Source organism: Polychytrium aggregatum, assembly GCF_025602895.1.
Source record: "Polychytrium aggregatum strain JEL109 chromosome Unknown BJ171scaffold_27, whole genome shotgun sequence".
Classification (NCBI taxonomy): domain Eukaryota; kingdom Fungi; phylum Chytridiomycota; class Chytridiomycetes; order Polychytriales; genus Polychytrium; species Polychytrium aggregatum.
The window spans coordinates 522,417-543,642 of record NW_026516229.1 but is presented as its reverse complement, the minus strand read 5'-3'; the positions used below and the strand labels follow the sequence as shown (position 1 = coordinate 543,642).

Below are 21,226 nucleotides of genomic sequence, written 5' to 3'. Positions count from 1 at the left end.
CTATCTTTTTCTTTTGATCTCCTCTTGATCCCGTGATCTGACAAGATAGGATGCGATGGCGGCGCCATAGGACCGGCAGACGCCCGGGCAGAGCGGGGTGGGGTTGGCTGCAATGGCCTGCTGATTGCAGCCATTGGAAGCGCCATAGACGTCGCCCAGACATGCGATGGTGCGCAGATAAGGCAGTGAGGCGGCTTCAGGAGCGGTGCAGCCTGTGAACTGGGTCCAGAGCAGCTGGAACAGACTCGATCCATCCGAAGAAGCAGTGGTCGAGTTGACGATGAGCGACTCCCACTGGGCCACGCTGGTGATCGAGACGTTGTAGTTCAGCGAGAGCTCGGTGGTGTTGATGAAGAAATTGCCAGTAGTCAGCGGAGCGCAGATGGAGCTGGTGTTGAGGGACAGACACTGGGGGACGTTGGCAGGAGAGGGCGTGGGCGACGCCGAAGCCGAGGCCGACACTGAGGATGAGACAGCGCCCGATGTCGTCTGCGTTGGCTGGTTGACGACGGCGCGTTGCCGAGTGGACGAGCCGGTCGACAGAGGCAGCCGGTCCCAGAGTGGGTCACTGAACGGAGCCGCTGCGGCCACGGCAAATGAAGATATCAGCAGGCCGGCGAGGGAAGCCGGTCCGCCGAGCAACGACGAGCGCATGTTGGGGGGGGGATGCTGGCGGACAGAGGAAGCTGGGCGGGATCGCAGGGGGGCGGACCTGGAGGGAAGACGGGCGACAAGCGACGGGAGGTGAGTACGATGTCGACGCTGCAGTTCGGCGAAGAGCCCAGAAGCAGATGAAAGTATTAAGGACGATCCAGGGTCTTCCAAGGCTGGGCTGGGCTGGGCTGGGCTGGGCTGGGCTGGGCTGCACTGCAGGTTGGCTGGGTTGACCAAGGCGACGAGTCAACCGGTGAGCCAGCCGACCAAGCGGCCAAGCGACTGACCAAGCGACCAGCGAACTGCGGCCGTCGATCGCAGCGAGCCGTGGTCCGGAAGAGCTCTTAGTGTCGACGCCCCCAGTCCCGCTCTGTCCCGTTTCCAGCGATCATACCTTGGGGGAAGTTGGTGGATGGATGGGCAGCCGACGGGGAGAAAGTCAGAGCGGGTATATAAACGGCCGAGAAGGCGACGGGGGCGAGAAGGCCTTGGCGAGGCGTGTGTGTGTGTGCGGTGGCGGGTCATGTCACACAGAGCGCGGGGCGCGCACTGGCGGCTGTGGCTGTGGGAAACCCGGCTGCGGGGACCGTTCGGTCGGCCGTCTCGGTGCATGGGCAGGAGCCGCTGCAGGTCGAGCGTGCAGAGCGCTGGGGTCGATCTGCGCTCATGCTTGGGAAAGCCATCCAAGCCAGCGAGGCAGCTGCTCTCGCCAGCAGCCCGTCCTCTGCATCGGCATTTGTGCCGCTCGTCCAGCGGAATGCCGCGTTCACCGCATTCATACAACTGCGCACCGCCTCTGCTTTGTTTCGGCGTTTCAGCATCGCCACCTCTCGCTCTCGGCTCTGTCTCGGCTCTGTCTCGGCTGCTGTTGCTGAGTGCATCTCCCGGCCGCTGTCGCTGAGTGCGTCCAGCGGCGCCTCACACATGTCCAGGCATGAACAGCGCGAAATTGGTGCCTCGCGCTGCTATGATCATATACTGAGTTTCGGACCTGGCAGTCGTCATCCCATGTAGCTCAGTCGGTTAGAGCGCGGTACTTATATGGGTGCTCCCCGTATGCCATGCCGATGTCGCGAGTTCGATCCTCGCCTTGGGAACGCGGCACCGACTTCCGCTTTTGCCCGTCGTGCGACACTTGCTATTTTGGGTCCCTGCTCCGCCACACGCATCGCCCCTTGGCACGTTTTCTTGGATGGAAACGCGCTCTTTTGTCGTGTCCATCACTTTGATCATCCCAATCGATCATCCAATCAATCATCCGGCGCTCTCAAGCCAGGACAGCTGAGGTCAAACAGCCTTTGCTGGCGTCTGCCCCGTCTTGCATGCCCCGTTCTATCAGGATATATCAGGATATTCGCCGCTTCCAGACGCTGCCACCGCGCATTGTTTGTCTCAATGTCTCTCACCGCACAGATTGGCAGTCGTCCAAAGGCCGTGTTTCATGTCGATTACATAGCGCCGTGATGCAGGGAGCAGCATCGACTGACCTTGCCGGCCGAGCCTCACACGCATGTCTCGGTCGGTGCTCACTCTTCCCACTCCTGTTCATCATCTTCGTCGCTATCGCTCTCCGAATCCGAGTAGTCTGCACGCAGTGGTCGATAAGTGGCCCAGTTAGCATGTGCATATATCAACAAGCTGGCCGAAATCACACTCCAGCTGCACTGGCTATCCGTAACAACACCCACAGGGTCTTAGTCCCCGCCATTCCAAGCGGTGTACTTACTCGAATGCTTGTTCCGGTTTGAGAGCGCAACCTTCAGAATGTTCACGATATCGCCCGAGTCGGCTTCGGGTGCAGGCTCGGGTGCAGGCGCATGAGCGGTGGGGGTCTGCTCACCAGAATGCCGCAGCTCTTTGCCTCGTCGGATGGCGTCCATGAGTGCCGAGCGTGCGTCGCCGCCCGATGCTGGCGCCGGGGCCGCTGACGGTACCGTCGGAGCACGAGGAGGCGGGGGAGGGCCACCTCCAAGCGGAGGGGGTGGAGGCGGGGGAGGGGGAACTGTTGACCAGTGGATGGGTTAGACTTTGGAGGCGACCACGACAAGCTTCCACAAGAATCATCCACAGCTGGATCCAGCAACCGCAGCTGGATCCAGCACCCACAGCACCCACAGCACCCACAGCACCCACAGCACCCACAGCACCCACAGCACCCACAGCACCCACAGCAGCTCGCCAACATACCGGATCCGCCCACGGGAGGAGGAGGAGGAGGGGGAGGAGGGGCGCTCGCGGTTGGTGCGGGCTCGTTGCGGGCCGGCAGCCTGGGGGGCGGAGGAGGCACATCGTTTCGGGAGGGAATCGGTGGCGGAGGCGCTTCGCTTCGCGAAGGAATTGGCGGAGGCCGCACGTCGTTGCGGCTGGGAACAGGCGGCGGTGGGGCCGGGCTTGAACGAGCCGGGATGGGCGGAGGAGGAGCATAAGAGGTCGCTGGGGGCTCGCTTCTTGCCGGCAGACTTGGCTTTGAGAAGCCAGCCGCGGCCGCTGGAGCTATTGGTGCAGTCGCGTTCCGGCTTGGGGGAGGAGGAGGGGCAGGTCGGCGGGAAGGAGGGGGCGGGGGCGGCGGCTTCCGCCCGGCAGCTGGAGGACCTATACCATGCCATGGGTGAATGCATTTCATGTGAGTTATGAGCCATGTCGACGAAGAACAGAGCTCTACCGCATCACCGATGTATCAAGTGCTCATTGAGGGTCAGCCCTACCTGGTCGAGCAAAGCTCGTATCGACTGAGGGCGACAAAGCACGAATTAGTGGTGGTGCACAGGCTTGCTAGCTCGTAGCGTTAGTTGATGGCATCCATGCATGTGGAGGAGCGGTCTCTTCCAGCCCAAGGCTGCACTTACCGCCATTGTACTTCACCGGAGGCGGAGGTGGTGGTCCGCTCTTCTGGACTTTACCAACCAAGTCGGCATTGTCCCGCATGAATTTCTTGGCAAACTTTTGCATCGAGCGATCTGATTTGAGGGACTCTTCCGAGATACCCGCCTTGGCAAAGATAATCTTCCACTCCTCGGGAATGTTCTCGGCCTGTGAGTGGAGAGTGGTATCGCAGTGTTTTAGAACCATGGGCATCGCCATCAACGCTCTCCAATCAGCCATGTCGGTCTCTGGGGACACGATGGCATGCTTACATTGAACGAGCCGGTCTTGGTGTTGTATCCGACGTGGGAGATGTGTCTGTGGTAGAGGAGGGTGTCCAAATCAGTCAACAAGCAGTGCGGACAGCAAAGTGCGGCTGGATTAATGAACATTGTTCATGCATGTGGCAAAGTGACTCTGAAGCCCGTCACAGAACTGTCTCAACTGAGCCACGACTGGGATTTAGACCCTCGCGAGGAAGCTGCGGGTCGTGCGTCAGCGACCCATCGGGCCAGCCGAGCGGTGGACACATACTCAAAGTTCGTAGGACCGCTGATCATGTCCTTGGTGATTGCGCCCTTTTTCTTGGACTTGCCCGAGGACTTGTCTTTCTTATCCGAGCCCTTGGACGACTTGGACTTGCCCATGCCAAAGAGCAAGCCTCGGCTCTTTGTCTCCTCCTCCTTGCTCTCGACGGGAGGCGCCGAGACCGAGCGTTCGATGGGCTTGAGATCGATGACGTTCGCTGCCGGAGAGGGTGTCGTGGCTGGATCGCAGCGAAAGTCGGCATCGGGATGAGGGCGGAGCACGCAAAGCAACCCAAATCAGAGCCGGGATACAGCGAAGCCGGCCAGGATTGTGTGGCTGGCTGGAAGTCCTCGGGAATGGTGTTGGGCGGAGGACCGAGCACGACGATACGACAGCGGCGGGCTTGCAGGCCTTACCTTTGGGGGCAAGCGGAAGCCGAGGCGCAGGAACAGGGGCATAGCTCGGCTTTGGGGCAGCAAGCTGGCTCGGAGCGACGGGGCTCTGGCGGCTGCTGTCGTCCTGAACGGCCCTGAAAAAGTCGGCGGCTTCGCTCTCGAGGGCAAAGCAGAACCCCACCATGCAGCGGTCCTCGGCAGAGGCAAAACTGTGGAAAAAGTTGGCGTCGTCGCAGTAGTCCGAGCTGCTGTCGATCAAAGTCTCCCAGACAATGTCGCCCGTCTGTCAAGGGCGAGAGATGATACCGGGACGATGAAATCAACGTCAGCAAGCCGCTGCTGCTTCAGGGCCCATGTTTCCAGCAGGGGCGAGAGAGCGTAGACATGATGGAGCCGGCCTCGTCCTCGCTCGTCGCAAGCTCCGACGATGGCCGTGCCGGCTCTGCAGCGACTGATTGGGCATCGGCGCAGACTTTCAGCGAGCATGGAAAGCGACTGCCATGTCCGAATAAGCATCCCGCTGTCCATCCGAACAAAGAGCAGCGACTCACATCTAGATCAAGAAGCTTGAGCGATCCTGCAGTCAGGACGAGGGCGCCTCGCTGGCCGGTATACGTCCATCGGGTTGGGATGGGATGGGCCTTGTAGCGCCGGACGACAGCAGAGGCAAGAACGGCGTTTCGGCCGAATGTGGAGTTGACGAGAGATCGCTCGGATGCGTTCAGCGAGGGCATTGCGAGCGAGCGGCTGGATTTCTCTGCACGAACGAGGGTGCCAGAGCCAATGTGCTTGGTGTGCTTGGTGTGCCGGTCGAGGCGGGTTGGAACGAGATGAGGACCAGGACAGGGAGGGGAAGTAGGCGGATGGGAGAGCGATCGAGGCGAGGCAGCGAGCGGGCGGGTGGGGGGCCTGAAGGCGCCGCCAAGGCCAGGAGACGGCGGGCCAATCGGCGCACTTGGGGCGACGCAGCCATGTGGCGCCGCACAGCCCGTTTGGGGCAGGTGATTCGGGACAAGCGATGCAGCATGTCGGTTTTGGTCAAAACATCAGAGGACCACCGGCTGATATCGGCCGAGATACCATCGAGAACCACCGACTGGCTTCGACCAGGATACCATTGGGAACATGGGACGGAGATGGGAAAGTGGTCTTGGGAAACGAGCACAAAGTTGAGAATCGACAATAACGAACCGAAACAACAAGTGGAAATAATGCTAAACATAACGGGCCGAACGAAGCAAGACAAGAAGGACGTGACCTGAGGCTGGCAGGAAGAAATGAACTGAAATTGACAAGCTGTCCAACCGGCAGCGCACACCAGTCGCGCCATGTGTGTCCCTCCCCAAGACAGGACAATGTCGCACGTTGATCAATGGCGGCCAGTGCGGCCAAAGATGCTGACTTCGGGATACTCCTCGCCCTTGAGCTCGCTCGATGGGTTCTGGGGCTCGGGCAGGAAGCCAACGTGGAACAGGTAGTTGAGGCACTTCTTGGCAATGACCGAGGCAGGACGGCACGGCGTCGGGTAGATTGCGCGAGTGTTGGTGTTGTCGGGCAGGAAGGACATGTCCATCATCATGTGCATGAGTGGGAACAGAGCGTTGGTCTCGATTGACGCGGCTTCGCTCAAAAGCCCCTTGAACTGCTCGCGAGTCTCAAACAAGACCTGCCAGCCAAAGGCGTTGGCAATCTCAAACAGCTTGGTTTCGGTGATGACACTGGTGTGTGAGTGTGAGTGTGAGTGTGAGTGTGAGTGTGAGTGTGAGTGTGAGTGTGAGTGAGTGAGTGAGTGAGTGAGTGAGTGAGTGAGTGAGTGAGTGAGTGAGTGAGTGAGTGGGTAATCAGAGTCGGAATCCACCATCCACACCATATCGCACACCACACCATATCCATATCACACCATATCACATTCCTCACCTGTTCTCCGGGTCGCTGATGTGGAACACAAACTTGGACAGGGCCTCCTCCGAGCCGGCAATCTCGGCAACCACCTTGGCGACATGGTCGACGGGATCCATGGTCATCGTGACAGGAGTGGCATGCGACGGAGCAATGCCGAGCTGGATGCATCCCTTGACATATCGCCAGATGTAGTCGTCCGTGTTGGACACTGGAGCGATGGAGGGTGTGAAGGTGTCAGTTGGTGTCAGTTGGTGGATGAGTGGCACTTGACAATCGAGACCATCGATTCATGGCCAGTCCATGGGACGATTGAGACATCTCCATCACACCACATCACATCACACTCAACTCACCTCCGTATTTGCTATCACCAGCAATGACGGCTGGACGAATGATCGTCGCAGGTACTCCCCTCGATCGTGCCTGCCTTGTTGACCAGCTGCTCAGAGACCCACTTGGTCTGGCCATACCCGCCAGAGATGTTCCAGGCCGAGTAGATCTTCTCCATCAGGAGCTTGCTAGAGCCCTTGGATGCTGGAACGGTCCCAAGGGTCGAGATGTAGTGCAGCGGCTTCAGGTGGTGGGTTGTGGCCAGTCTCAGGGCCGTCGCCGTGCCAAGGACGTTGGGTCCCTTGAGTCTGTTATAGTCATACAACCAGTGGACCTCGGCGCCGTTGTGGACAATCATGTCGGTCTCCTCGCTGATCTCCTTCCATCGCTCGTCCGAGAGTCCCCACTTGTCCTGCGACAGGTCGCCACACAAGGCCACAAATCGGTCTCGCACGGCGTACCGCGGGTCGGCACGCATTCTCGATGCAATCACAAGCTGGGAAGCATTTGAGAGCAGTCGGAGGAGAGCGACTTCTTCGTTCTTAGCTCGAACGAGGCAGTAGATCTTGGCCCGAGGAAACCTGTTCGCCAGTTCGTACAGCAGGAAGACGCCCAGGAAGCCAGTGGCACCGGTCAGGACGATGCCGCGAGCCCATGTGGGAAAGGCGAACGGAGGGAGACCCTCGGCCGTCACAGTCGCATCGTCGAGCTTGGCGGCTTCTTCGGCCAGATCGACGGTTGGCGGGATCAGCGGCCTTTTATCCCGGATGTCAATCACAAGTTGGGCGACGGCCATGGGCGTCATTCCGTTCGACAGCAATATCAGCGGCGAGATCTCGACATCGAGCTCGTTCTTGATGGCGAGGGCCAGACGGCCGACACTCAGCGAGTCAAAGCCGACACCGGCAATGTAGTAGTTGCGACCGTCGAGGGCCTCGATGTTGAGAATCTGGCTCCCAAGGCGAGAGATGAGCACCGCAATTCGAGAGATCAGGGCGTCGCTGATTTCGAGCGGTGGGTAGACAACGGATCTGCCGTACTGGTCGGCGCTCTCGGCGATGCGCCTGAGCTTCTTGAGATCGCGCTTGCCGACCTCCGTGAACGGAATGTCGTTGAGTTCGAAGCAGTTGTGGATCGGGACCTTGGAGACGTTCTTGAGAGCAAAGAGGTCCTGAACTGTCTGCAGGATCTCGGTTGGGGTCAGCTTTGGATTGGACTCTTTTCGGGTGACATAGAGCATCACGATCTTGAGCTCCGAGGTCTGCATAAAGGCGCAATCGACGATGCTATCGCTCAGGTTCTGGTTGACGATCTCCTCAAGGGCGTTGAGATCGACATAGACACCATTGACCTTGACCTTTTGGCCGAAGCTGGTGCGAGACAGAGTCGACTGGGGTGGTCAATCGGATGCATTTTGCTCCATTCGACAGGGCGCCGCGGTACTTCCAGTAGCGCTCGAAGCAGCGCAACTATAGCGACCAAGGCGATTCCACCGATTCAGCCAAGAGATGCCATGTTAGCGATCCAGACCGACGGAGACTGCACCACGGCAGCGGAAACTTACCGGCCAAAGACCACAAAGTCCTTTTCGCCCTTCATCTCGACCCAATCTTGGGTACATACACGGGGCGAGCCGTCTTCCAGAAAGCCAAAGACGGCCAGTTTATCGCTTCGATCTGCATTCGCAAAGTTGGGGTGGTTGCGCACAGGATCGTCCTTGTCGACGGCAAAGGCCAGAACGCCGTGCCGAGAGACGCTCTGGTCGACGACGTTGCCGGTCTCGTCAAAGAGCACGCACCGGACGTTGGGCTTGGTCAGCTTGTAGACCAGCTGCGAGGGGCAGGGCTCGGTCGGTTGGATGACGCAGAAGGTCAAGGTGCCGATGATCGTCGACTGTCGGCCAGACAGGGTCGAGGAGACATGGGGAGACAGCCAAGACGGCCCCCGACAGGGATCATAGACAGCAGGTGGAGATCATGGACAGCGGATGGAGATCATGGTCAGTAGACTGAGATCATGGTCAGTGGCCCTGAAATATCGCGAGTCGGGGAAGACCTTCGCTCGGCGACTGCCAAAGTGAGGAGTCTTTTTGCAAACAGCTTTGCTGGACTCTGGCTATCCCGTACTGCGTCTGCGACGAAAATAGGGCACCGTCTCGTTTCGCATGTGCAAGGTATACCTCACTTGATCCGTATCCACAACGAATCATTGCGTTCGGACAGAGCTTGCGAGCCAGGTGCACCAGAGAGACGGGAACGAGTTCGTGGGCAAGCACCACGCGCTCGGCTTTGGGCCAGCGGATTCGAGGGTTGCGCGATGTTGCCACTTTGAAGACCATCTTGATGAATGACGGCGTCTGGCAAGCAGCATTTCCTATGTGTCAGAGGCCCTGGAGTGTCCTCAAAACTTCAAGCAGCCCCGGGACCGCTGCGACTGGGAGAGGTCAGTGGCTCAGTCGAAGACCTACCGACGAGAAGATGCCCATGCCCTCGTTTAGGAGGGAGATGACGCTGAGGGCCTTGTTGACTGGGTTGGGTGTGGGCTTGGAGAGCCACAGTGATCCCTTGGTATTGACACCGATCGCAAGCCAAGCCATGGATGCTGAGAACGAGGCAGCCTAGCTTGCCGGCGACAGCTTGTCAGCCTGGGGCAGGCATCCAAGGCGGGCAGCGACGATTGTGACGAGGGAGCATACCTGGAAGACCCCGACCGACCCCTTGGGATAGCCAACAGAAGGGCGGGTAGACTCCATGAAGCGGTGGGAAATCTGGAAGCTGTGGGCAGGAGGAAGAGGTCATGAGTCTTGCAGGCGATATGCAGCAATTGGCGCGACCAACCCACACAGACTCCCAGCAGCGACTACCCACGTCTTGGGAATGCCTGAGTAAGCAAGGGGTAAGATATGGACGTGAGTCGGGCACTCCATGAAAGCCGCTGAGACGATGGGGTGGCGCCGGCTCTAGTTCGTGCCCACCTGTGGTTCCGGAAGTGCTGAGGTAGCCGATGTACTCGTCGAGGGGCTGGCAGGCGTCGATCGATGGGGCGGGGATCGCTGCGAGCGGGTAGTAGACTCCGGCATCGATGGCCTCGACTCCCTCGATTCGGCCGGGTTTGGTATGGTGATAGAGGACGTATCTGATCCTGAGCCTGGGTATGAGCAAGACCCTCGCTGGTTAGTAAATCGCAGCCGGTTCGTGGTTGGGTCGAATGGGATGGCATCGCCGCAGAAATGTAACCGGCGTCAGAAGCACGGCTCTTACCTTTCGCAGAGCGCCTTCCGAGCAACAGCGGGCCAGTTCAGCCCAAAGTTGATCACCTTCCTGAGAGACACGCGGCCATCAGAACCAGCTGGCGGGTCCAAGCATGAGACTCCCAGCCCTTCTCGCATGTCGAGACAGATCACTCACTTGCCGAGGATCCAGAGCGCATAGGAATAGAAGAGCCAGTGTGCTTCGGCTTCGCAGTAGGTCGCAATGACCTCGTGGCCCTCGTCGTCCCAGCCAGGAAGGACCTTGAGCTCCTGGGCGATCGAGTATGCCTTCTGCCACAGCTCGAGGTAGCTGTAGCGCTCGGTCTTGCCGTTTTCTTTTGTGTGGATAGCCAGGGTATCGGGCTCCTCGGCAGCGAGCCTGATGGCCGCCTCCAGGGGATGCAGCCAGGGATCGAACGGATCCATCGGCTGAACGCCTTTGGGCTGCGACAGCGGCTGCTCGGTGGGGACCGATGACCTGCTATCGCCGCGGTTGCTGGGCGGCTCTCCGAAGCAGCAAGAAAGGGCACGATGGAGCATCGCAGGAAAGGGGGGGGGGACGTCAAAGTCAAGGCAACCGGGATAAGGGGCAAGCAGCGGGACCGGCAAGGAGATGGCATTTATAGGCCACGTTTTCGGCCTGTGCCGACATGCTCCCCGGTGCTCGTGGAGCCCAGAGAGGGGACATCTGGGAGCACGCCACCGATTCGACAACTCTGAGGAAGCAAGGGGCCTTGTTCCCAGGATCCAGCACGGGGCTGGGGCCATGGCGGCCCATGCGTGAAACACCAGGAACAGAAGCCGACCAGTCGACGGCGGACAGCATTGCTGGATGGCCTGCTTGCCCACCCCGAGCAGACACCGTGGAATGCCTGCGTCTGCGTTGGGTGGCACCAGTCGGCGAGCTCTGCTTGGTCCATCCAACGGGACAAGGCCGTCGTCATATCGTGTGGCTACATTTCGTGGTCCTTTGCACTTTTGCTGCCTTGCTTGCACAGGGACAGGACAGGACAGGACAGGACAGGACAGGAGGACCCTTTGATCGAGACGCAGACGCACAATCACTTGGGCGACCAGGGCTCAGAAGACTCGGAGGGCAATGAGATGCTTCGTGTTGACCACCAAACGCAGGCCAGCCGGATCGATCCTCCAGCAGATACAAAACACAAGCACAGCCAACACACATGCCAGGCCGGGCGACGGCTGTCTGGACAGGAAAAATACGGCTGTCTCTTCCACATATGACCAACAACAAAACAAGCCAAGTACACTGTCGCAGCCGACAGACGCCGCGCGGAAACGAGATCGCATCGCTGCTGATCAAGGCGACATCGTCGTCTGCACGAGCCATCTGGGGGAGGGCGTCGGGTTATCAAGAAGAATAATGAGGGAGGGACAAGGCGCGAGCGACCCGACGACTGGCAGTTGGATATTTGCTGCCGAGGCTTGACAGTAGATCCTTGAAGTCGAGGGCGACGGCAGCTGGAGGAGGAGGGGAGCCTGGGAGGGGAGGGGGCGATTTCTTACCACAACCAGCCAGAGCTCGTCTTTGCGGTGCTGGCTTGGCTAGACAGCCCCGCTGCCATCCCGGCTCCCGACCTTGCGGGGGTTGTCTTGCGCCATCGCATCTTCATTCTGCCACTGCTGCTGCTGCTGCTGCTGCTGCTGTCGATTCTGCTGCTGTTGTTGCTGGCCGGGACCGCCGCTGCCGCTGCCCGTCCAGCCCATATATCGGCTAATGCCGCCCATGAACTCGTTCCCGCGCCCGCCTTCGAGCCGGTTGGCAGCCGCGAATGTCGAGATGCCGAGTCCAGGAGACAGGGCTCCGTTTGGTGCCTGGCCGCCTTGGGGCTGCTGGGCACTGCTTGGATAGTAGCCGTTCGTCCGCTGGCTGGAGGGCGCTTTGCCACCGGTCCCGGGCGTCGTTGTGGTCTGGCCTTGCGCGGTCTTCTGAGAGTTGTCGTAGATCCTTGACTTGCGAGCCTCGTGGCCGTAGTATTGGCCGTCGAAGCTGCCTTGGGCGTAATCACCGGCGGATCTATACGCTTGTTGCGACGACAGGTATGCCTGTTGCTGTTGCTGTTGTTGCTGTTGCTGGGACAGGTGCGCCCCTGGGTGATAGCCGGTGCTGGGGCCGGGCGGGTTGTACTGGCTTCCTGCATAGGCCGTGTGCTCGTAGTCGGAATACATCGCCGCGCCATTGCTGCCGGATGGAACCGACATACCGTGGTATGCGCTTCCAAAGGCAGGGTTGGTGAGCGAGGTCGGGGAGACGGGTATATTGCCGCTGCCGGGGAGCATGTTGGCTACGGGTGATTGCTGCAGGCCACGAGGCGTGTAGCCGCCGGCCGAGGAACCTTGGCTGCCCATGTTCGGCATGTACATGACGGCGCCTGCAGATTGCGGCTCGCCGGTGCTATACGGAAGACCGGGCCCGTAGAGATCGGCGCTGCTGTATGCGTCGTAGAAACTCGTTTGTGGGTAGTTGGCAGGGTGCGGGCTGACATGCATGCTCTTGGGGCGGCCGTACATCGAGTTGACCGAGCCGGCCTTGGAAAAGCCCGACTTTGGTCCTGTGGTTCCCGGCGAGCTGGTCGAGGACACGCTGCCGAACGAGCCCGCCGGCGAGTGTGCCGCTCCGCCTGCCGATGACGCAAAGCTGCCGCTTGACATCTGGAGCGTCTGCCGGCGGGTGGCCGAGGTGTTGCTAAGGTGGATGCTTGTCCTGGACGAACCTGGCTCGGGGCCACCGGGTGTCATTGCTTGCTGGCCGCTGCCCATCTTGCCCTGGTGGTGGCTGGATGTCGGGGCTCCGTTTTGCATGCCCATCCCGCCGGGCGGGTTCATGATCGAGTGGCTGCGCGATGTCCCAAGGCTCGAGTCTCGCGATAGGTTCTCGCGACCGGCTCCGTAGCCCATCATCTGCGCCTGGCTCTTCCAGCTGACGCTTTGCCGTGGGGTGGCCGACCCAGGTGTGTGAGGGGCTCCGTCCTTGTGGGCGCCTGACGGGATCGACACCGGGATCGACGCCGAATATGCCATTCCAGGCGATCGCGGCGAGAGCGCGGCGAGGCTGGCATGTCCGCGCTCCTGATACGAGGTTGACAGAGACATGCCCGGGGACTTTGCGCGCGAGCTGCGCCGCTCGAACTGGCTTGTCGACGACTCCAGCATCTCCGTCAGCGGGTCGCCGTAGGTGTCCCCGGATCCACTCGTTGCATCGTACATCGACAGTGCGCTGCGGCTGTGGCTCATGCGCTTGCGGTCCATGCGGACCGACTCGCGCGAGCCTGAGGTGCTGGAGAGATTATCGAGGCTCTGGAACCTGGGGCTCTTGACTGCCAGTCGAGGGGTGCGGGAGTCGTTTTCAGAGCCCGGGACATTCGGGGCTTCTGTCGGGGTGTGCACACTCTCTTCGCTCAGGCCACCGTCGACGGCTCCGGAGATTTCGTCGCCGGCAATAGACTGTCGCGCCTTGAGCGTGTCGCCCTGAGAAGACTTGCGCCGGAGCGGAACGCGCATCTGGGGGTCGCGGAAGCCCAAGGCCGCGCCAGACGTCTCGGCATCCTTGTACTTGCGGTCGCCGCCATGCAGCTCGCGATCAATGACGGCCGAAGTCTTCCGATGCACTTTGGGTGTCAGACTTCTTGCGCCGCTCTTTCGCCCGTCCTGGAGCTCAGACATGGCCGCTGCCATTGAGGCATCCTGCTGCTGCTGGACGGCGTGCTTGAGTTGCGAGGCACTAGCCTTCTTTGACGGCGTGGATCGGCGACTCCGCGCTGACTCGGGCTCAGAGTCGGCCGGAACATCGGTTGCTGATGGAGCGAGGAACGGGTCCCACGAATCGCTTCCGTGGGCAGTCAAATTGCGAGGCGACGGCAGCGCACCGCGGTCACCAGACTCGCCTTTCCGAGGGTGCTGGTGCAACCCGGGATCAACATCCAACCCTCGGAGGGGCGACCGGTTGGTCTTGAGGGTGTCGACGCTGGCCGTCACGAGTTTGGCACCAACCGAGCCGGCGCCGGAGGGAGCAAGGGGCTTCATTTTGTCCCGTCCTTCTACAAGGTTGTCGCTTCTGGCTTTGTGGAGTGGAAAGCCCTGGGAATCTGTCACGATGCTGCCGCACGGGTCGCCGACCGCCCTGGAGGTGTCTTCGCGCTCGTCCATACGGTCGTCGGCGGGCAGGTCCGCAGGCGGATCCTCAGACTCGACGAACACAGGCTCTTCAGACAGGACGACTTGCTGAATGGCACTGCCGCCACGGCGGGCAGACAGCGTTGACATTGCAGACGACATACTGCGCCGAGCCTGCTCGCTAGGGTCTGTGTCCATGGGGGCGACTTGAGGCGGCGTGGCAGCAGTCTTGGTTCTGCTCAGCGGCTCGGGGGTGCGGATGAGGGACTGAAACAGCCGATTGTTTCGATCGCGCAGTCGATCGGCAACCTCCATCGGTTTGAGATCCTCCTCGGTCACCGAGTGGTCGAGAGAGAGAGGCAGGGCCGGTGAGGTCGTGCCGCTCAGGGCACCAGTCGGTGCCCGGGAGGGCTGGTCGGAGGTGGACAGCTCGGCGATGCGATGGTTCACGTCGTCGACGTCCTGGTAGGCGTCCATGAGCTCGATATAGTCGATGGACTGAACCGAGTCGCGGACGGCGCTCGAGGGCTTTGCAGCAAGGGACTCGGATTTGTTCGCATGGTCGTTAAGTGGTGTGCGTTCGCCCTGTTGCGCATTCAGGCAATTTGGAAACAAAGGGCATCCACGACCGATGGCACGAATCAAGGAGGAAATGGCAGCAAGGGGGGTATTAGCAAGTGGTGGGGCTCAAGCCAGTGCGATAAATGCACGTCACAGAAAGGTGGATCAAGGGACAGCAGGAGCCCCGACAATGACCGCTCGTGGAGCAACGCCTCTCCATCGCCACTTGGGAATCAACAGCCGCACGCTTACCATGGATCGATCCCGCCCACCTCCATAGGAGCTGTATGCACCGCGCTGGCTGCGTCGTTGGTCTGGGTCGCCCGCGGATCCTTGGCGAACAGGGTCGGCAGAGGCTTGGTCGTATCCCTGTTGGTCGTATCCCTGCTGGTCGTATCCCTGCTGGTCCATCTCCATGCTCGTGTCGAAATAGTCGTCTGCCGGGTAGTATCCCTTCTCGGGCATGGAAGGGAGCATCGTCGGCAGGTACGCCTTGCTGGACTTGACCGTGTCGAGACAGACCGAGTGGCGCGAGCGAGACGACATCACCGAGGACGGCACCAAGGTCGGCAGGAGCGCCCGCTGGCTCTGGTTTGAGGAGCCGCGCTCGCGATAGGTCGCATAGCTGGTTTGGCCGCGAGGGCCAGTTTTTTCAGCTGGCGCGCTGGGCTGCGCTGGCTGCGTCGGCTGCATCGGCTGAGTTGGCTCGGTCATCAGGCCCGGATGCGAGATGGTGCGTCCCAGGCCCTTGAGGGAGGGCGGCGTCAAGCGCAGAGAGCCCATCGATGGTGACTGGGCCGGCGGGATCGCCAGGTTGGTCTGGAGCCTGCGTGTGGGCGTCTGGTCGTACCCGCCGGTGTACTCGCTGGAGGACGAACCCGAGGGATAGTATCCCGTTGTGCCGGAGGAGCTGCGGTACGACTCGGAGACCGAGGAGGTGTGATGCGTGCTCGAAGCGTAGGCCGCCTGCGAGCCGTGGTGCGAGGTCTGCTGTTGGCGGTAGGTGGATGACTTGTATCCAGCTCCATCGTGGAACTGGCCTGACTGGTCGAGAGCTTGCATTGGGTCGTCGATCGCCGTGCTTCCGAGTCCGTTGGGGTCCTTGTCGCTGTCGGGGCTCAGGAAGTGATCAAGCAGGTAGTCGTGATCCTCCATGAGTTCAGCGCCAGCGTTCGCGCCACGGGCATCGTCGGGGGTGTAAATGTCGCCATAGACCGGGCCAGAGACGGTCTCGTGCTCGCGTCCGGTGCCGACGCCCTTGATGATGGGCTGTCCAGTTTCCTTCTGGATCGCAACGAGCTTCTGGAGCTGCGGAGGCACGTTGCGGACAATCGAACTGCCGATCGTGGTGGCTCGTGGTCGGCCCATGGGTTTGTTGCTGGATGGCGTGGACGTACCCGCAGCGAGGCCAGACCCACCCGTCGCGGAGCCGCTGTCGCCGATGCGGACGCTGGCAGCCGACACCGAGCCCACGACAGCAGCGCTTGCCGCCGCTAGGGCTCCCTTCTCTGACTGGGCCTGCTGGTTGCTTGCGCGAAGACTAGCCGTCAGCGAGTTGGGCAGGGCGCCGAGCGTTCTCATCGGAGGAATAAACTTGCCCACAAATCTTTCCCCGGTGATGAAGGGGTGCATCTTGGCTTGTTGGGGGCTCCAGCGCTCGAGCGGATTGAGGTTGAGAACACCCTCGAGGAAATCGAGCAGGGAAGCGCGCGCCTCCAGTTCTGCGTGGATGTCAAGAGCAGCAGTCCCAGGAAGCGAGAGTTTGATGGTGCATCGAGTGGTTCCACATATGCCAGAGCCACAGCCAGGACAATCACGAGAGGGTTAGCGACCGCTTTGAAACGGGACCAAAGAAGCTGGGAGTGCAGACGCTGAGAGAGCCGGCAGCTATCCACGGACCTTTCTCGAGCTCCTTGCCCTTCCGGGGAAGAGGGTAGCCATTGATGACTTCGGCCAGGGTCGTGCCGTTAAAGTATCGCTTCGAGGGCTGCTCGGTCGTGTTGTTTTCGGCCATGTAAGTCTGGATCGACTTGAGCACGTGCTGCCGACCGGTCGGGGTGTCAATCTTGTCGAAAAACTGGCTTGAGGACTTGCCCTTCTCGCACATGTACGTGGGAGGCACACTGACGAATGCCAAGCGATGTGGCAAAAGGACATGATGTGGCAGAAGGACATGATGAGCATTGTGGCCGGCGATTTCCGAGCAGACGGTCGGCCCCGTTGAGAGAGAAAGTGAAGCCGACGGAGGGAATACAGGGCAGCCACCACTTACCCGAGCATCTCCACGATGCGAGACAGTTGGTTGAACTCGGACGATCCTGGAAACAGGGGCAGGCCGAGATAGAGCTCTGCGGCGATGCATCCGAGCGACCACATATCGATGGACGAAGTGTACCTAAAGCGACACAGTCGCAGAGCCAAACAACAACCCGCAGGTTGCGCCAGGTGCGCTTGGCAAAGTCAGCAGAGGAGCCATCGCCGTTGAGCATCAAAGCTGAAAGGGAGGGGCAAGAGCGAGCGGAGCGGATGCACAGACACGCCGCCACCAAACAACGTACGGAAGTCCAAGAAGAACCTCGGGTGCACGGTAGAAGCGGGACTGGATGTATGTGTAGATGGTCTCGTTTTCGTGGCAGGCAGAGCCAAAGTCGATGACCTTGATGTCCGGGGCTTCCAGGCTGCGAATGGCGGAAAGAGAGAGACAGATGTTAGACTGCAGGGTCGTTCGGGGGGGGGGTTCGATTGGAGAGCGTGGCCGCCCGCTGCAACAAGCAGGATCGAGCCGGTTCGGCGGAGGTGTGGGAGTGGGCAGACTTGCCTCTTCAGCAAGATATTCTGGGAAGAGAAAACCAAGTAGCGGGTTCAGTACGTGTCCAGAGGCGCAGAGGCCCAAACAAGGTATGCGCTCCGCAGGTTTGGGTGTGCCCACCGAGGCTGACAGCGGGCACCGGACACGACTACCGGACACGACCACCGGACACGACCACGACATCGCCTCAGGCATGTCACGAGTGACAGTGATCGAGCACGCCAATATCCACTCACCTCGGGTTTCAGGTCACAGTGGATGATGCGCGCCTGATTCAAGACCACCAGCGAGTCCAGCAGTTGGGAGATGAAGAGCCGGACAAGGTGGATGCTCAGGCCGCGGTAGTTGTTCTGCTTGATCAGCTCAAACAGATTCACGCTCAGCATCTCAAAGATGATGCACAGATGGGAGCGGAACACAAAAGTATCGCGCATGCGCACGAGCCGGTGCTTGTTGTCGGGATCGAACTGGGTATTGAGCTTGAATGAGAGGGGAGGGGCACGAGGGGCACGAGGGGCACGAGGGCGGCGACGATCAGTTGGCGCGACTGTGGGCTCCTCCTCACTTGGATCGGTTGGATCGATCACCACAAAGGGGGGAGATCTCTCAGCGTCCGCAAGGGACTGAGTCCACGCACAAAGCTATACGACCACCACAGATGACAGTCAATATCGATCCTCCTACCATGTTCAGAATCGTCACTTCAACCAGCGACTGGTTGTAGTAGGCAAGCTTGTTTTTGATGACTTTGATGGCCACCAGCTCCTTGGTCTTGATGTTTTCGCACTTGACGACCTGACCAAAGGTACCCTGGCCGAGCGTCTCGAGGATGCGATACCTGCGGCGGCGGAGACGAGGGCGCGAATGCACAAGTGAGCAATCAGGAGCACCAATAGGGCGCCGGTCCACGAAGCGGATTCCGATAGGAGCGAAGAATGTTGGCAGCGACGTGTCCTCCTCGCTCCAGTCGCATATCGGGACAACTGCGAGCGTGTTTGCTGCCCAGATGGCGCGATACGCACTGCTGGCCTTCTTGCACACCCAGGATATCGTTGACATAGAGGATGTAGTCCCAATCCTCGTTGTCGTAGCCATCGTTGTGGGTGGGCTTTGAGGGTTTGGTGAGCACACGGCGGGGGTTGGACTTGCGCTCGTACTGATATTCGGGATTGCATCCTTGGTACGTGCGGAGGATGTCGTAGGTGAGGCTTTGGAGGATCTGCCGAGACAAAGGTGCAATATAAGGTGAATGCGAGCAAAGGCTGTGTCCCAACAGTCAGAGTGCGAGGAAGCGAAAGGCTCTGCTGTTTCCCGGGTCGAGCCAGGTGTGGAGTCGAGCACACAGGGTTGTACATGAAGGACACTGGCTGATGGGCCAAGGATCCTCGGTGGCTGGCGCGCCTGGATCCACTTGTTTCAGTCGCTGACACCAGTTTGGCGATCCAAGGCACGGTTTCAACCCAGATCCCAGCCCGAGTGCCCGGTCGCCCGTTCCTCCGGTGCCTCAGTCCCTTAGCTCCTCTCCTTCTTCGCTCGTTCTGGGGACGTTACCGAAGGGTTCGCCGAGGTCATGTACTGAGTCGGGGGCTTCCACTCGGTTGAGATGGGCTTGAAGCCGTGGACCTCCATGGGGCTGGCGGCTCGAAGAATGTTGGCTCTGGGGCCGGTGAGGGCAACTTCCCTGTTGTGGATGTGTGCGTGCTGGAAAGCAGCACGTTTGCGCTCGAGGCGATGGAGCATGGCATTGGCCGGGGAAGGCGACGTGGTCTCGGGCCGGTCGTGGTCGTGGATACCTTGGGTAAGTCCCCCCACCGACGCGTTGCTTTTCATGAACGTTAATGAGGGTGCAAATTCGGGGGTGCTGGAGTTGGCGTGGACAGAGGAGGCGCCATGGCGGGAGGCTCCGAAGGACGAGCTTCGAGAGTGAGTGCGAGTGCTGTAAACAGGAGGCGGTATGGGCACAGGGCAGTTAGGATGGTACTGGGTTCAGCGAGATATGGTGCGGAATGGCTCTATGCAGTGAGGATCAAACGTAGGGGTGGAGTCGATGTGGCAAACACACAGCGACACAGTGACTACGGCACATGCGCAGGGTCCAGTACAGTGCAGCATGACACGTCAGAGGAGACAAAACACTCCTGTCACAAGAAAAAGGAGGGGGGGGGCCAAAATCACATCGTATAGACAGCCCAACTACCGACACAGGCGGAGACTGGCAAAGGCCGCCTGTCTGCAGCAGCACACCAACAGACGGACACTCGGACAGCCCGACCAACCCAGGGTTGTGATCGCGGCATCCAGATGGATAAGGCCGGGGTCCTCGCGCATAAAAGGGGGGTGAGTATGTGAGGGAGGGAGGAAGTGGGAAAGAACAGCCAGGACAGCAGGATGTGGGCGACGGATGCGACACCGGAGAAGGAAGGGCACATCAGGTGCAAACACAGGCAACTGGACGCGGGGTATTAGTAGCCCAAGTGCAAGCACATCACAAAAAGTGTGGGTGGACGAAGCAAGGCATATGCAACGAGCAGCGGATCGAAGTGGAATGTTGGATGGGCGATGGTGTGGTTTGAAAGTAAAGCCAGGGCGCAGGGGTTCAGCACTACTGAGATCCACGTTGACGAAGCATCGACATACCCAGAGGCCTTTTGGTAGATTTTGGAAATGGTTTCGTTGATGGAGGGAGCCGAGGGAGGAAAAGGGATTGATGTGTCAGCAGAAGAGGTGGCATTATGGCTGTAGATAGAAGAGGGCTTAGAGAAGCGAGAGTGTTGCTGCGGGAGAGACGATGGGTCGGTAGAAGCGGGAGAAGTTGAGACCATATTTGAGGAGCTCCCGGGGTCTTCAAACGAGTCAAAGGTGGTTTTCAGTTCTCCGACAGACATCGATGGGCAATGCAGCCAGAGGAAAGGCCGAGAGGAGGAGGGGCAGGACAGAGGCGGGTGCCGCTGGTGGGATGCCGAAGGAGTTCAGTTCAGTTCGGTTCAGTTCGGTTCAGTTCAGTTCAGACAGGGGACGAGCACGTAGCGGCCTCAGCGCTGATGATTGAGGAGAGCGAGGAGGCAGGCGTGGTGCTCTTGAATCGGCTGCACCGAGTAATTGTAGTGAAAATCAAAGTGGGGAAGGGGAGGCAACCGGGATGGCAGCCAGGTTGGCAGCCAGGAGAACGGGTGTTGATGGGTTAGTGGCAGCCGACGATTGCCAGAAAGGAGAGCCAGGGCGGGGGAAGGCAAGAAAAGCCGAGCTGAGGCTGACAGCAGGTCAGGAGTCAAGTCGATCGAAGGCAGACAGGGCAGATCAGCCCTGGGCGAGGCGATCCAGCGTGAGAGTGTGCGGCGACTGAGACGATTGAGGGGGCCGAGTCGAGCCGAGCTGAGACGAGCTGGGGGCGATTGAGGGGGCCGGGCCGAGTCGAATCGGATGAGAAACAGCAGGGGAAGGCTGGGTCGTCGGAGGCATGGCCAAACCGGTGCACGAGCCGATGCGGGCACCACCAGAGCAGACCCGACCGGCTCTCGACACTCCCGAGAGAAATCTGCCGCGAAGGCCCGTGTCCCAAGCGCTTGCTCCAGCGTGTCCTCGTTGTCCAGGTCTTGCCTCTCGGTGACGTTTTGGAGGGGATTGGCTTTTCTTGGGTCGGGTCGCAGCCGTGTCATGCCACGGGGAGGGTCGCATCGCTCGACAGGGGAAACGAAACGTACCTGAGGGCGAAATAGGCCGTTGCAGAGCAAGATCACACCGAAAATAGGCGTGGAGATTCAAGTCGAGCCTGGAAGAGAAGCCAGCGCGGGTCAACAACGC

At 60.1% G+C, this 21,226-nt stretch overlaps 5 protein-coding genes and 1 non-coding gene across 6 annotated transcripts; 1 reads left to right on the top strand and 5 right to left on the bottom strand.

Annotated features, from left to right (window-relative positions):
• BJ171DRAFT_583564 (uncharacterized protein) lies at positions 1 to 654 on the bottom strand (the record flags this gene model as incomplete). Its single annotated transcript, XM_053114257.1, has 1 exon — positions 1 to 654. The coding sequence occupies one exon, from the start codon at positions 652 to 654 to the stop codon at positions 1 to 3; it is 654 nt and encodes a 217-aa protein (XP_052965163.1).
• A 1,004-nt stretch (positions 655 to 1,658) lies between these two features.
• On the top strand, positions 1,659 to 1,751 carry BJ171DRAFT_t174. The gene has a single exon. It is a non-coding gene; the product is annotated as a tRNA-Ile (tRNA).
• A 1,409-nt stretch (positions 1,752 to 3,160) lies between these two features.
• BJ171DRAFT_511749 (uncharacterized protein) lies at positions 3,161 to 5,533 on the bottom strand. Its single transcript, XM_053111622.1, has 6 exons — positions 4,991 to 5,533; positions 4,461 to 4,722; positions 4,051 to 4,282; positions 3,789 to 3,834; positions 3,360 to 3,684; positions 3,161 to 3,246 (listed from the first exon to the last, which is right to left on the bottom strand). Exons 1-5 carry the CDS (start codon positions 5,171 to 5,173, stop codon positions 3,427 to 3,429), a joined length of 981 nt encoding a protein of 326 aa, XP_052965162.1. The 5' UTR covers positions 5,174 to 5,533; the 3' UTR covers positions 3,161 to 3,246; positions 3,360 to 3,426.
• A 275-nt stretch (positions 5,534 to 5,808) lies between these two features.
• On the bottom strand, positions 5,809 to 10,347 carry BJ171DRAFT_583562 (male sterility protein-domain-containing protein; the record flags this gene model as incomplete). Its single annotated transcript, XM_053114256.1, has 11 exons — positions 5,809 to 6,157; positions 6,357 to 6,549; positions 6,750 to 8,041; positions 8,236 to 8,564; positions 8,851 to 9,027; positions 9,139 to 9,288; positions 9,367 to 9,445; positions 9,539 to 9,551; positions 9,646 to 9,818; positions 9,932 to 9,991; positions 10,079 to 10,347. 11 exons carry the CDS (start codon positions 10,345 to 10,347, stop codon positions 5,809 to 5,811), a joined length of 3,084 nt encoding a protein of 1,027 aa, XP_052965161.1.
• A 5,871-nt stretch (positions 10,348 to 16,218) lies between these two features.
• BJ171DRAFT_407937 (kinase-like domain-containing protein) lies at positions 16,219 to 18,611 on the bottom strand (the record flags this gene model as incomplete). The annotated part of the gene is made up of 7 exons (XM_053107255.1): positions 16,219 to 16,337; positions 16,516 to 16,739; positions 16,889 to 17,011; positions 17,175 to 17,329; positions 17,662 to 17,904; positions 18,110 to 18,263; positions 18,448 to 18,611. Coding segments are annotated over 7 exons (1,182 nt in total), but the record flags the coding sequence as incomplete, so codon positions are not given.
• A 283-nt stretch (positions 18,612 to 18,894) lies between these two features.
• Positions 18,895 to 20,437, bottom strand: BJ171DRAFT_159245 (uncharacterized protein). Its single transcript, XM_053105867.1, has 2 exons — positions 20,063 to 20,437; positions 18,895 to 19,361 (listed from the first exon to the last, which is right to left on the bottom strand). Exons 1-2 carry the CDS (start codon positions 20,308 to 20,310, stop codon positions 18,938 to 18,940), a joined length of 672 nt encoding a protein of 223 aa, XP_052965159.1. The 5' UTR covers positions 20,311 to 20,437; the 3' UTR covers positions 18,895 to 18,937.
• Between the last annotated feature and the right edge of the window lie 789 nt (positions 20,438 to 21,226).

Bases quoted from the DNA above. Each gene is read 5' to 3' on its own strand.
- BJ171DRAFT_511749 (XM_053111622.1), bottom strand. From the start codon at position 5,173: ATGCCCTCGCTGAACGCATCCGAGCGATCTCTCGTCAACTCCACATTC. The intron at 3,835-4,050 runs GTATGTGTCCAC...CCTCTACCACAG, and splicing joins AGCGGTCCTACGAACTTTGA to ACACATCTCCCACGTCGGAT. The intron at 3,685-3,788 runs GTAAGCATGCCA...CTCCACTCACAG, and splicing joins CCAAGACCGGCTCGTTCAAT to GCCGAGAACATTCCCGAGGA.
- BJ171DRAFT_159245 (XM_053105867.1), bottom strand. From the start codon at position 20,310: ATGTCTGTCGGAGAACTGAAAACCACCTTTGACTCGTTTGAAGACCCC. The intron at 19,362-20,062 runs GTATGTCGATGC...TCCTGTTTACAG, and splicing joins ATCTACCAAAAGGCCTCTGG to CACTCGCACTCACTCTCGAA.